General features: G+C 28.5%; 2 protein-coding genes across 3 annotated transcripts; one reads left to right on the plus strand and one right to left on the minus strand.

The window, feature by feature from the left end:
* The first annotated feature begins 1347 nt into the window (after positions 1-1347).
* On the plus strand, positions 1348-12925 carry LOC113384542 (isocitrate dehydrogenase [NAD] subunit gamma, mitochondrial-like). 2 transcript variants are annotated; one of them, XM_026622275.1, is made up of 9 exons: positions 1348-1377; positions 10243-10299; positions 10567-10670; positions 10877-10992; positions 11052-11242; positions 11308-11441; positions 11518-11749; positions 12107-12293; positions 12792-12925. In XM_026622275.1, exons 1-9 carry the CDS (start codon positions 1375-1377, stop codon positions 12866-12868), a joined length of 1101 nt encoding a protein of 366 aa, XP_026478060.1. In that variant the 5' UTR covers positions 1348-1374; the 3' UTR covers positions 12869-12925. The 2 variants fall into 2 exon arrangements, with proteins under 2 accessions (XP_026478060.1, XP_026478059.1); XM_026622274.1 differs by lacking the exon at positions 1348-1377 and adding an exon at positions 10033-10170.
* LOC113384541 (26S proteasome regulatory subunit 4) lies at positions 5598-9945 on the minus strand. Its single transcript, XM_026622273.1, has 5 exons — positions 9831-9945; positions 9144-9602; positions 8252-8566; positions 7788-7985; positions 5598-5969 (listed from the first exon to the last, which is right to left on the minus strand). The coding sequence occupies exons 1-5, from the start codon at positions 9831-9833 to the stop codon at positions 5625-5627; spliced, it is 1320 nt and encodes a 439-aa protein (XP_026478058.1). The 5' UTR covers positions 9834-9945; the 3' UTR covers positions 5598-5624.
* Positions 12926-13406: the final 481 nt, after the last annotated feature.

Consider the following 13406-nt stretch of genomic DNA (forward strand, 5'->3'; position numbering starts at 1 on the left):
AAAATCACTTAATTTATAGGCTGGAGTCACGATAAAAGTGAAATCAATTGCAAACTGTCCAGGATCAACCGACAATGTTATTCGCTTGGATAATATTGGCGCCGATATTACTGATAAATGCATCGTTAAACCGCGCGGCTGTATCGAGACTGATGGTATTAAAAATGGAAAGGTAAAAAACCTATAAATTCATTCTGATGACAAAAAATAGATATTTTAAACTTTTCTGGGAATTGGAAAGGTCTATTAATTTTCTGAGTTTATTTTAAATCATTGCCTATATTCATATTAACTTTATGTAGCGTAAATTAGTAAAACTAGTTTTTATTGGTATTTTGCCTTAAAGCAAGTTGCATGAACTCCCGATATGTGTAAATAATCGACTTAATCAATGAAAAATAAATTAATTTATGAGTGATTAAAGTATGAAAACGAACGAACACGTTAACTCGGAATATTTTCTAAAAGCAAATTTTCAAAAATCTACAATTTTTATGATTGAACCAGTTTCCGTAGGACTTTAATGGTTTAGTATGTTCATTAAGACCAAGTACTCCATCATTATACCAAAAGTAAATCGTATAATTTTAATTTGAACAAACGTCAAAAAAACTATTTTATCAAACTTTGATGAATTTTTAAAATTAAACTATATGTCGTAAGGCCGTAATATTTCAGTAAGTTCTATAAGACCATGATGTATATCGCCAAAAAAAGTTCCATAAAAATCGGTTTAAATTTTTTTTCAACAGTTAATTACAAGAAAACGGCTCGGTAGTATTTCACCTAAAACTAATCAGTATCATTCCCAACTAATATCTTTCGAACAGTTTTTGATTTTTTAAAATCGGTTCGGTAGGATGAGCTTAAATGTGGACGAAATGTTTAACACTTTTTTTCAAATTACAAAGAAACGGCTTGGCAGATGATCGCACAAAACTGACAAACGATAGATAGAAATGGCTTATAAATTTCTGAAATCGGTTCAGACGTTTTTGAGAAAACGTTGATAAAGGTCTAATTTTGACATATGCCAAAAAAACGAAACCAATTTTTTCAAACTTTGACGAATTTTTAAAGTTAAACGAGTTAACAATCGTCAAAAAAATAATAATAATATAATAAAAATCGTCGAAAAAAATTGTTTAACACTTTATTACAAGAAAACGGCCCGGCCGATCTCTACCAAAAACTAATCAGCACGATTCCCAACCAATATCTTTCGAACTGTTTTTGAATTTTCATAATCGATTCAGAATTGCGGGCTAAAACGTGGGCGAAAAATTTTTCACTTTTCTGCGATTTACAAAAAAAAAAACGGCTCGGCCGTTCGTAGCGCACAAACCACAAACGATAGTCATCGAGATACATCGAATGGCTTTTAATTTTTTGCAATCGCTCCAGCCGTTTTCGAGAAAACGTCGATTTACGGCACAAAATCTGTTCACATACACACAACATATATATATATATATACTCACACTTTTTTTTTCAAATTTGGTCTCATTCGATTTAGAATGGCTTGAAACGTCGAGAAAACATAAAATTAGCGAATCGGATTTTTTGATGAAAACATAAACTTCTCCTTCGGGAAGTTAATTAAACTTGCTTTTTCCTATCATTATTTGGCATATTTCAAACATGTTTAGATTTGTGTAGTATGTAAAAGTCAAGATCTGTTACGCACACACACACACACATATATATATATATATATATATATACACGTTCTCGAGAGACTTTAATTATCTTAAATATTCGATTAGATTCCTATATATAATTATATAATGAATTAATTAAATTAATGAATTCTGGTTCACGTAACGTGATTTCTGAAATTTTAAGGAAAAAACGTACATATTTTGAGGAAAAAAAATACTGTTAAAAATAAGTATGTGATATATACCTATGTGCAACTACTTATCAAACTATTAATTCCCTAAAAGAAAGAAAAAAATCACCATAAGTTCGATTTTGTTAATTTTAGGTGATCTAAAACATGTCGAGTAGTAGGTATTTTTTTATTTCATAACCACTAAACTATCTAATTATACTGATATTGCTATTAAAAATCTGCTTTTTACGCGGTTCAGAGTTCAGGGTATGCATTTTTTTTTAATTTGCCGCAAATGATAATTCATTTAAACCACATAAAAATTTTATTTTTTTTAAATTCTCAAAAAACTTGATTTTTTACAGATAAGATCATCTGAATATTCAAAAAAACCTTTTTTTAACTTCCCGTAGGGTAAGTTATTGTAATGGGCCGAAAATCGAAATTGAAAATTTTTACATTTCTCGACGTTTTGAAGGTTTCTGAACATTTTGGCATACCTCAGAAAAAATGGATGTGTGTGTGTGTGTATGTATGGATACAATTTTCCAGTCCCGTTTTCGGGCGTACGGATCAACCGATTTGGATGGTTCAAAAAACATTCGATTCCTATTGATAAGGAGATGTGCTGATTAGTTTTTGGTAAAGGCAGGTCCAGCAGTTACGGAGATAAAGAGCAAAGAGTGCAGAAAATAGAAATCGAGCTTTTGAGAGAACGGAGCATCCGATTTGAATGATCTAAAAAACATTCAATTAGTAATGATTGGGAGAAGTGTTTATTAGTTTTTGGCAAACGCAGGCCCAGCCATTTCGAAGATACGGAGCTAAATGTGCAAAAAATGGCAGTTTTTGAGAGAACTAAGCGTCCGATTTAGATGATTCAAAGAACTTTCTGCTTGTCTTAACAAAATAATTGATTTTGGAATTTTTGTTTCTACTTTTTTTTCATTTTTTTTTCAAAAAAAAAAAATTTAGTATATCGAAAATAATTCAGATTATATTTTTAATTCTGACTATAGTTCCAATATACTTTAAACAAATAATTTCAACTTTGCAATTCAGTTTATATAATTCTTATGAATATTAGACAATGTTACAATATTAATAATAATCTATTTGAAAACATTCAGTATTCCTCGAACATTTTACGGTACGGCAAGTTTCAGCAATTTGCCTCAAGGCACGATGCCATACACCCTACTAGTTAATTTTTAAAAACTATCTAATTTTTTAGGATTTTCGCAAATTTGAAGAGGGAAAGTTTCTTCTGTTCGCCCGAGTCAAATTGTTTTTGAAACCAATTAGTAGTAAATTTTCTTGAAAATGTGGCAGATAAATTTTTCGCGCCCGTTTGAACCCTGGTGCGAACTCGGGTCAACCAAATGAGCATAGTGTCGGTCGAGAATAGGTCGACTGTAGGCCGAGATCGAGAATAATTCGATCGTATACAATAATCAATTTATTAATATTTATACTATATTTAAATAAGTTACTCTAACAGGTACGATATATTATTCATTTCGTACCTAATCTAAGAGTCATTAGAATAAGCCACTGGACATAAATTGATGTCGAAACATTCTTATTTTTTATATATTTATTTGAATTTGAGATTCAACCCATGAATTCTGTATGTTTATTGCTAATTAATATTTCAGGTGACATATAAAGTCAGTAAAAATGGTATGCCATTATTAGAGGGAACGGAAAATATGTGCAGAAAGGTCAGCGCAGGATCCAAAGAAGCAGCAATATTAGATATCATAGGATTTCCTCACGAATGTCCGGCGGAAAAGGTAAGATTACAAATTAAAAGTAATCAAGTTTATTGATGGCGAAAAGAATTTAAACTTTTTACTTTAGAAAGTGTACCAAATTAAATTATTATTATATATTCTCATTAATGATTGATAATTTTGCATGTAGTTGAAAAAAAATCACGATACTTTGTATCATGCTCTTTCATAAATAAGAATCAACTAATGAATATTTTCTTTGCTGTTTCATCAACAAATCAGAAATTTAGTTTATATGCAAAAATCATTGTCAATAATTGCTGTCCTTTGGTGAGATATATACACACAATGAGATAATTACACATCCTTGATAATCTAATGGAATATTACATATAATTACCATATAAAAATTGCGACTAATGTTTGTGATTAAGCTCGAAATCGAATTTTAATTATTTCTCATAGAAAACTCCACTATAATCACATGTATGAATTAAAGTGATGACTATTGGAATTTTTTTGTCATTATTTTTCAGTATCATTTTAATCAATCAAATACAAAATTTATTCATACATAATTAAAATATGTAATATTTTATAATGATTTCAAATGAAATATGTAAATAACAAGATTTTTTTTAATATTCCATGATGTGTTTTCATATAGAATTAATAGCTTTTAATGAGCTTCTTGTTAGTTAATTTGATTTCAATATAAAGACATACACACATATCGAATGGTTGTCTGCCCGAAGGCAATGATGTGAGAGCACCATAAATCAACGATTTCCTTTCCCTCCCTTGATTATTATTACCAATTCTAATTCATTATCATTATTCCCGTTTTTATACACTTTTATGCATTTTTCTTACCAAATCTCCCATGCTCCTGGTCCTGTGCTTCGATTTTCAGTTCCCTGTATTTTATCTTCACATGTAAGTCATCATCTGCATTCTTCTTCTTTCTGAACATTTCAGTCTTTCTGTTTTTCCTTCGACGATGTCGTGTTTCCTCTTCTCTGCATTATCGTGCCCAGTAGAGTTGTTTCGTCTCTCACCATCCTCAGCTTTGTTACCTTATCGGTCCACTTAACTTCTTCACTTGACTCCAGCACCCCATTTCGAAAGTTATTGTTTCAAGAATATTAAACACAAGAATTTAAAATAATCAGTTGATGATAAACTAAATTATTCTATAATGAATTTGCACAAAATTAAAATACTATTTTTTTATTTTTCAGTATAAATTGTGTCTGGATGACAAAAAAATTGATATTAGCAAATACAAAACCTACCTCGGACTAGTGAAAGGCAAGATTGAAGTTGATGTTGATATAAAACATGACAATGGTAATACTTGCATTAAAGCAAAAGCAGAAATTTCAAAATAAGTAGATGATATAGGCATTACAAATACTTAATTTAAATTATGCATCAAAATATATGCTTTTATCTTATAAGGAATTAATTTAGTAATATATATTACAATTAATAATAATTAACACAAATATGTTTTACTTCTTATGAAAATGTTATTTTTATTAATATTATAATGGTAATGGTGCATTAAATGTGGGACGATAAAATTCTATTGCTTGATTATTATTAACAATACAAATAAAGAAAATGATTTAATTTCACGTTTTTTTCCTCCTATAAAATCAGATAAAAATTTTGTTATAAGCGCTCAATTGTAAAATTCAAATGTAAAAAATCATTTACTATTTGAAGTTTATCAAATTTCATGATTTTTTTCAAGATCTGTTTCTTTCCTATCAGTTAGGGTGTTTGTCTAAATAATTCGCATATTGTTAATGAGGCGTCAGTTCTAGAACACATTTGAAATCTCTGATATCTATTCATCATTTTTTAAGATTTTCGTAAAATAGAAAATTTTAAATTAAGATATTTAAAATGATTTCAAGAAATATTATAAACAAATCAAAAAGTGTATTAAAATCAATTTATTCATACAAAAATTATACATGTAAGAGAGAATCATACACACAAAATATTCAAAATGCCTCTCATGTGTCTGTATTAAATATTTTTAATTAAAGATATAAACCTTCTGGAGTTCCCTCCTTTTTGCGATACAATACACTCTCTTTACTCTTTTTGAAATCCTCATTTGTAACTTTCATTCTACGTTCTCTTAATGCCATCAGACCAGCTTCTGTACAAATTGCTTTAATATCCGCACCTGATAAATCATCTTTGGCCATGATCAATTCGGCTAAATTAACATCTTCGGCTAAGGTCATTCTAGATGTGTGAATGTTAAAGATTCGGCGTTTAGTTTTCTCATCGGGAAGAGGAAATTCGATTTTTCTATCAATTCTTCCTGGACGGATTAAAGCTGGATCTAATGTTTCAATTCTATTTGTGGCCATTACAACCTGAAGGAAGATAAAAATTCCAAGTAAGAACAAAGTGAGGCCTTTTGGGTTTCTTACTTGTTATTAAATGTGCAAATAAATTTATAAGGTTAACTAAGTTCCTTGAAGTATTCTGATCTCTTACTTAAAAAATTGATTTCACGTATGTGTGATAAATGTGAAAGTATCTGTAAATGAATTTTGAGATATTGTTCATGGTTGAGTATGGCTTTAGAAAAAAAATAACTGAATCCATTTGGTTGATTCATGAAATGCTGATTCTATGTGATGATTTTTTGTAAATACTAATAAGATTCATATTAAACAAGTAAGACTGTCTTCAGGTAAATTTTCAAATCGTTGAAAAATTTTCAAATTTTATTAAAAAGATTAAAAAGTTAATATTGGGTTATTTACTTAATACACTCTAGCCAGGAAGCAGAAGTCCAAACTGATAAAAATATGCATTCCAGTTTCATAATCATACAAATATTTATCTTCACTAATTATTTTTTTTTTGATGAGATTCAAAAAAAAAAACATTCTCACTGTATTGTTTGTAAATATTTTTTTCCTTGCATGACATAAATAGTTCTACAATTTTATGGTAATTGGCATCTAATAAATTATTTTAAAAATCAATTCCTCTCCATACATAAGTTTTATTTCTTCCTATTCAATCTATCCAATCATTTTCTGAAGTCATCTTCCATCTCCAAAGTATATTCAAAAATTGGTCAGGACATCACTTTCAAATTGACTGTCTAGTTCAGCAATATCGATGTAAATTGAAATTTGCAATAATTATCTGACAAGGGACCCCTCAGGTTTACTCGCCTGGTATTTTGATGAAACTTTGCATGGTGATAGAGTTGATAGTCAAACCAAACATTGTAAAATATTATAGGCCTATGAGAAGGGGTTTAATTATAAAAATTAATTAAAGTTGCTAAAAATAGACCACGCCTTATTTGCTCCCGTAATAGTGTTCCTTATCGACATATCCTCATAGCTGGGCTCATTAAAACTCTTGCTCCTATGTTTTGCGTTCGGATTCATAGATAAGAGAGTTAAAAGTAACCGAGTTCGAATCTCAACAGCTTATAATTTGTTTTTTTTTTTTTTTAAAATATTTTTATGTTTAAATAGTTATATAACGTAAAAATATTTATATTTATTTATTTTTATAATTAAAGCACTTCTCATAAGTCTATAATATTTTACAAGGTTTGGTTTGACTATCACCATGCAAAATTTCATCAAAATCCCAGACGAGTAAACCTGAGGGTTCCCTTGTGAGTAAACTTCACTATCACTATCAGAAGTCATTATTTATTTTAAAACCTAATAAATTCTAAACTATTTAAAAAGAGATATCAACACATTTTCTTATGTATCAGTATAAAAAAACGTTAATGACTATTGTTAATTATGTAAACAAATGTTTACAATTAATTATAAAGAAAAAATAATATTAATATTCTTCCAATTTCCTTTGGAAATAGAGAAAAATTGTTTCATTTCACTTGAAAACTTAACAAGTAAGGAGACACGGCCCATTAATAATCAATAGCCATAGACATATTTTACTCAATCTGTTGATAATGTGATAATATAGAATTCCATACCAATAATAAGATCTCCAAAATGGATAATAAAATTGATAAACCTGAGTATTTGGCATATTCATTTTAAATTATTGAATTTTGTAGATTCTAATGATTTGTAGAATTCCCTTCCGGGCAGTTTCAACTTTACTCATAAAAATTCAGATAGAGATTCAGATATTTGAGAATTTCAGTTTAATATCTTGAAATAAGTACAAAAAAATGAACAAACCTTGACATCTCCTCTTGAATCAAAACCATCTAGCTGATTTAGTAGCTCCAACATAGTTCTTTGTATCTCACGTTCACCTCCTGAGTTTGAATCATAACGTTTAGTACCAACAGCGTCTATCTCATCTATGAAAACAATTGAAGGAGCATGTTCCTCTGCTACTCGGAACAATTCACGAACTAGTTTAGGCCCATCACCCTAAATGAGATAAAAAAAAATAGGTTAATATAGTTACTTCTTGTTTAACATAGTTACAATTAGCACAATGAATATTTTTATGAGATCAAATACATAATGAATAATAAAAGGATTTGACAAATATTTAGAATAAAATTAGTTTTATATTTTTGTTTGAATATTCATACTTTTTTAATAATTTGTATAACTTTATTATATATCTTTATCATATGTAACTGAATTAGCTGCAAATTAAACAATATAATTAACAAAAATATTCAACTTACCAAATATTTCTGAATAAGTTCACTTCCCACAACACGCAAGAATGTGGCTGAAGTTTGATTGGCAACAGCTTTTGCCAGTAATGTTTTGCCAGTTCCTGGTGGTCCATATAATATTACACCTTTTGGCGGTTTTATTCCCATTTCCTCATAGTACTCTGGGTGAGTCAAAGGTAATTCAACAGATTCTTTGATTTCTTGAATTTGTGTATCTAATCCTCCAATATCAGCATATGTTTCTTGAGGAGCTTTTTCCAATTTCATAACTGTTACCATTGGATCAGTATCGTCACCCAGAACTCCAACAACTGCATGGACCTATGACATAAAACATTAGTTTTGTTACACAATGCATACTCAAAAATCTTTTAAATAATGAAACATTTGCTAATGGTTTTAAAATAGGTGAATGGTTATGAATTCATGAATAATTGATAAAAAAAAATACTTTAAGCTACTATTAATTTTAGATGTTATTCAAGATCTAATAAATATAAGTGTTGCAAAATATTTTTTGCAATTCAAACTAATAGATGTTTTAAATATAAATGAGAATTGTTTATATAAATGCTACTTTTGTTCAATTTGAGCATGTGTCAAAGAAGCAATGTAAATAGTTATTACAGTTTTATTTCATAAATTTCATTATGGTAATGTTGGTGAGAAAGATAATGTAGATAAATTTGTATTTGTATATAAAGATTTGTTATATTTGTATATAAACTTTGTCAAAAACGTCAATACATTTCCAGAAGTACTATTTCAATTAACTTAAGAGATAAATATTTCACATTTCAAAAACAACAATCGATATGTTTGATCAATATTAAAAAAAAGCCTTTAATTTTAAACTAAGAAAACTACAGAATTAAAATTAATAAATAATTATATTTACCTTATGATTCAGTAAGACTGAACAACCAGGTTCCAACTGATCTTTATCCACAAAGGACAAAATACTGACATAATGTTCACTACCCACAGAAGTAGAAACAATAGCATGATTATCATCAATAATTTCTTCTAAATTACCAACAGACATAGGAGTTCCTCTCAAGTCATCTACTCTTGATCGCTCCTCTTCATTTTTCTCTTCCTGAGGCTTGAGTCGTTCTTGATTACGAATAAACTCTTCTTCCATGAGAAGATAATCTTTAATTCTTTCTAATTTTAGTAGTTTTAGACGACATCTTGTATGAGGAGTGACTTGTGGCAGTTTTAGGGCTGCATCTGGACCCTTAGTCCTACGTTTCTTTTTACCTACACGAGTTGGAATTGGTGGCTCATACTTCTTCTTTTTCTCTTTGTCATCTTTTTTTTCACCACCCGCATTTCCACCTGATTGACTCTGACCCTGAGAAATATATTAATGTGATGATTGAATTATATTATTTTCCACCACAGTAATTATTTAAGAAAAATAAACTATAAGAGAAAGAAATTTCAAATTAAGCTCTAAGCCGCATTTTGTTATTACTGCTTACGTCAATTTAGATTTAACTTCATAGAAACACAAAAGTATTTCATCAATTGAAAATATAATATTTAGTATTCAAAAAATTGTATTTAAAACAAATCTTACCATTTACGTTTATTCAAAATATTATTTTTCAGAAACTACAAAGTCATTCACAAAATCTGAAATATGACTTGAGTTTTGTTACTAGTATTACCATAGTTTGATAATTGTCTTTTTAGTGTTGCCCAAAATAATAAAATATCTCTTATGTTGAAAAGTTCCAAAATAGTGAAAACAGTTAATTTTAGACAAATATAAAATAATAAATAAATCTAAATAAAGTTTGATGAACAATATTCATTATTAGATTGCGATTGCACAATTTAAGCAGTATATCGAAATGGCGTTACGGATTCTGAAGCCTTTAAGAAACTCTCTTGGAATTTGTCAAGATATCAAAAAGGTTACATAAATGTGACATATGTAAAAATAATATTAACAATATGAATAATTAATCGAAAACATATTTCTTTAGGCTTCGACGCTATCTGCATTTGATATTCAACATAAAACCCCTCTTATTAAGCAATCAGTAAGTGTCAATATTATTTTAATATTGTGAATGATCATAAATTAAATTACTTTAAATTTTTATCTAGTATTAACACTGTATTTATTATATATATATAATATATATATATATATATATATATATATATATATATATACTAATTGGATGTAGACAAACATTCAGACTTTATGTGCCTACTTTAACTAGTAGCTTCAACCGGTTATCAGTACTAGTATGCTAAAGTATATATAATATAACCCTGATTTTTATTATTTTGTTACATCAAAGGATGAAATTCCAAAAGCACAATATGGGGGTCGTCACGCAGTCACAATGCTGCCTGGAGGCGGTATTGGTCCAGAACTTATGGGATATGTAAAAGAAGTTTTCAGGTAATTCCTTAGAGTAAAGTAAAATATACACTTACTGAATATTTGCTTTCCTATGCTTATATTCTGGCATATAAAATTTCAGTAAACAAATGATACATAGTTTATAACAAATTATTTTGATATATATCTGTATTCCGAATAAATTAGATGGTATAGAATAAAATAGAATTAGTTAAATGTCATGCAAAATTCTTTGTACTTTACAGATATGCTGGTGTACCAGTAGATTTCGAAGAAATTACAATAGATCCATCTGTACATTCAGATGCTGATTTAGAATATGCCATCACTTCAATTAAAAGAAATGGAGTTGCCATTAAAGGTACAATTGTAACTAAAATGTACATGGAGATAAAAATAACATTGTTTATAAAATAATAGGTAATATTGAAACCAAAAGTGAATCTGCACAAGTATTATCCCGTAATGTGGCCCTGAGAAACGAATTAGATTTATTTGTAAATGTTTTAAACTGTCGTTCATATAGTGGCGTGCAAAGTAAACACCATGATATTGATATTACAATCATTCGACAGAATACTGAAGGAGAATATGCAATGTTGGAACATGAGGTGAGTTTAACATTCTCTTAATTGTTGATATTTTAAATTGTTTTTTATAAATAATAATATTTCAGAGTGTATCAGGTGTAGTTGAGAGTATGAAAGTAGTAACTGCTGAAAACGCCAGAAGAGTTGCAACATATGCCTTTGAATATGCACAAAAAAATGGCAGAAAGAAAGTAACCACAATCCATAAAGCAAATATTATGTAAGTAAAATTTATTAAGGAATAAAAAATTATAACATATTTCTACTTTAATATGTCTGTGTCAAATTATTTGCAGGAAATTGTCAGATGGATTATTCTTAGAGATATCAAGAGACGTATCAAAGAATTACCCAAATATTGAACATAACGACATGATTATAGACAATTGTTGTATGCAATTGGTTTCTAAACCACATCAATTTGATGTTATGAATATGATGAATTTGTACGGCACTATTGTATCTAATGTTATTTGCGGTTTGGTTGGTGGTGCCGGTTTGTTAAGTGGAAAGAACTATGGAGATCATGTAAGTATGAAATGAGAAGTCAATTAGTTCAAAACAATATCTCAACACACAATATCACTTTTTCTGTATGTTATTTTATGAAAAATATTCTGTAGAAATTTTTGCTCTTATCTACAATATAAAGAATATCTGAGTTTAATGTTTGAAGCCTTTTGTTTTGAAAAAAAAAAATTATAATCTGAAGTGATATTTTGTATGAATTGTTTTCTGACCAATAATAGTGAAATGTTTATCCAACAATTATTATTGTTTACACATATTATGGATAAACTATTGTGATCAGAAGATGCATACATTAACTAATTAACTCTAGTCAAATGCTTGCAATATTTATAATTTTCCATTTTAACTATTCAGTACGCTATTTTCGAGCCTGGAACTAGAAATACTGGTACTGCTATTGCTGGAAAAAATCTTGCTAATCCCATAGCAATGTTAAATGCTTCTGTTGATATGTTATTCCATTTGGGGCACAATCGTCATGCACATGCAATCAAGACGGCTATTGACAAAACAATAAATGAGGATCAAGTGCACACACCAGGTAATAAGGGACCGCCCTACCGAGGGATTTTATTAAAGATATGAGTGTGTGTGAATATATATATATATATATATATATATATAATCAATCTTGAGCTTACTTCTATTTCCTGTGACTCGTTTCTTCAATTTTCTGTAATAAGGCGTCGATACATGCCTTTCTTTGCTTCTGTCCTTTCAGACCTTCTACTTTAGTTTGTAGTTTCATAAAGTACCTGTAATCATTTTCAATATTTGGTTTCTTTTTTCAAAACCACTTCAGAAACAAGAAAGTATCTATAGAGTCATAGATAAGAGAAAATCCATATTTGGCGTATCTCTCCACTCACATAACCCATTACTTTTGTAATACAAATTTATAAAGTAATATAAAATGAGACTACTAATAGATATTAATTATCAATTAAATGTTTATTTTTATTAATTTAATGAAATAATCACTCATTTACATCAACTAACTGTAACCTTCATTCTTTTTACTATTTTCATTATTTTTCAGATATCGGTGGCCATGCAAACAGTATGGATGTTGTACAAGCCATCAAGAATAATCTTAAAACGTCAGTCCACATATAAATAAAAAATAAAATGTGATAGTTTTTGGTTTTAATTCTGAAAAATTTGAAGATTTGCTTTTGGATCGTTGCCTTGTGAAAAAAATTGTATTAATGATACTATAAATGTATTAAAAATGTTGTAAAATATTTCTATATATTATATAATAATAATTTATGCTTATACTAATAATAAATATATTTAAATGTAAGTTTTCGGTATTTATAATAGATAAAATAATTTATATGTAGAATTTATATTTATAATTTGTTACTTAATCTATTTACTATCAACCAAAAAAAAGAACTTGTTGGGTTTGGAAAATTATCAAGAAATTATTTTATCAACACAGTGATGATTATGCCAAAAAAGTTGGTAACAAATAGGCTAACTAAATTACTTGCATTTAATCTAATTTAGTAAGAACTCGGTTGCACAGTTTCCATATAATATTCCCATATTTAAATAACAGAGTGTTTTGCAAACCCTTCAGACAGCATTATTAATGCATTATACATTTCGTACTGATTAGCTAGTATACCTCCCTGGAACATTGGCT

Source organism: Ctenocephalides felis, unplaced genomic scaffold (genome assembly GCF_003426905.1).
Source record: "Ctenocephalides felis isolate EL2017-DRISC unplaced genomic scaffold, ASM342690v1 CF-g0.4_SCAFFOLD_03571, whole genome shotgun sequence".
Classification (NCBI taxonomy): domain Eukaryota; kingdom Metazoa; phylum Arthropoda; class Insecta; order Siphonaptera; family Pulicidae; genus Ctenocephalides; species Ctenocephalides felis.

Excerpts from the sequence above, each read along its gene's own strand:
- LOC113384541 (XM_026622273.1), bottom strand. Across the intron at positions 7,986-8,251 it reads AACTTATTCAGAAATATTTG|GGTGATGGGCCTAAACTAGT; the intron begins GTAAGTTGAATA and ends TATCTCATTTAG. Across the intron at positions 5,970-7,787 it reads ATTCAAGAGGAGATGTCAAG|GTTGTAATGGCCACAAATAG; the intron begins GTTTGTTCATTT and ends ATCTTCCTTCAG.
- LOC113384542 (XM_026622274.1), top strand. The coding sequence starts at position 10,108 with ATGGCGTTACGGATTCTGAAGCCTTTAAGAAACTCTCTTGGAATTTGT. Across the intron at positions 10,171-10,242 it reads TTTGTCAAGATATCAAAAAG|GCTTCGACGCTATCTGCATT; the intron begins GTTACATAAATG and ends ATATTTCTTTAG. Across the intron at positions 11,243-11,307 it reads ATGCAATGTTGGAACATGAG|AGTGTATCAGGTGTAGTTGA; the intron begins GTGAGTTTAACA and ends ATAATATTTCAG.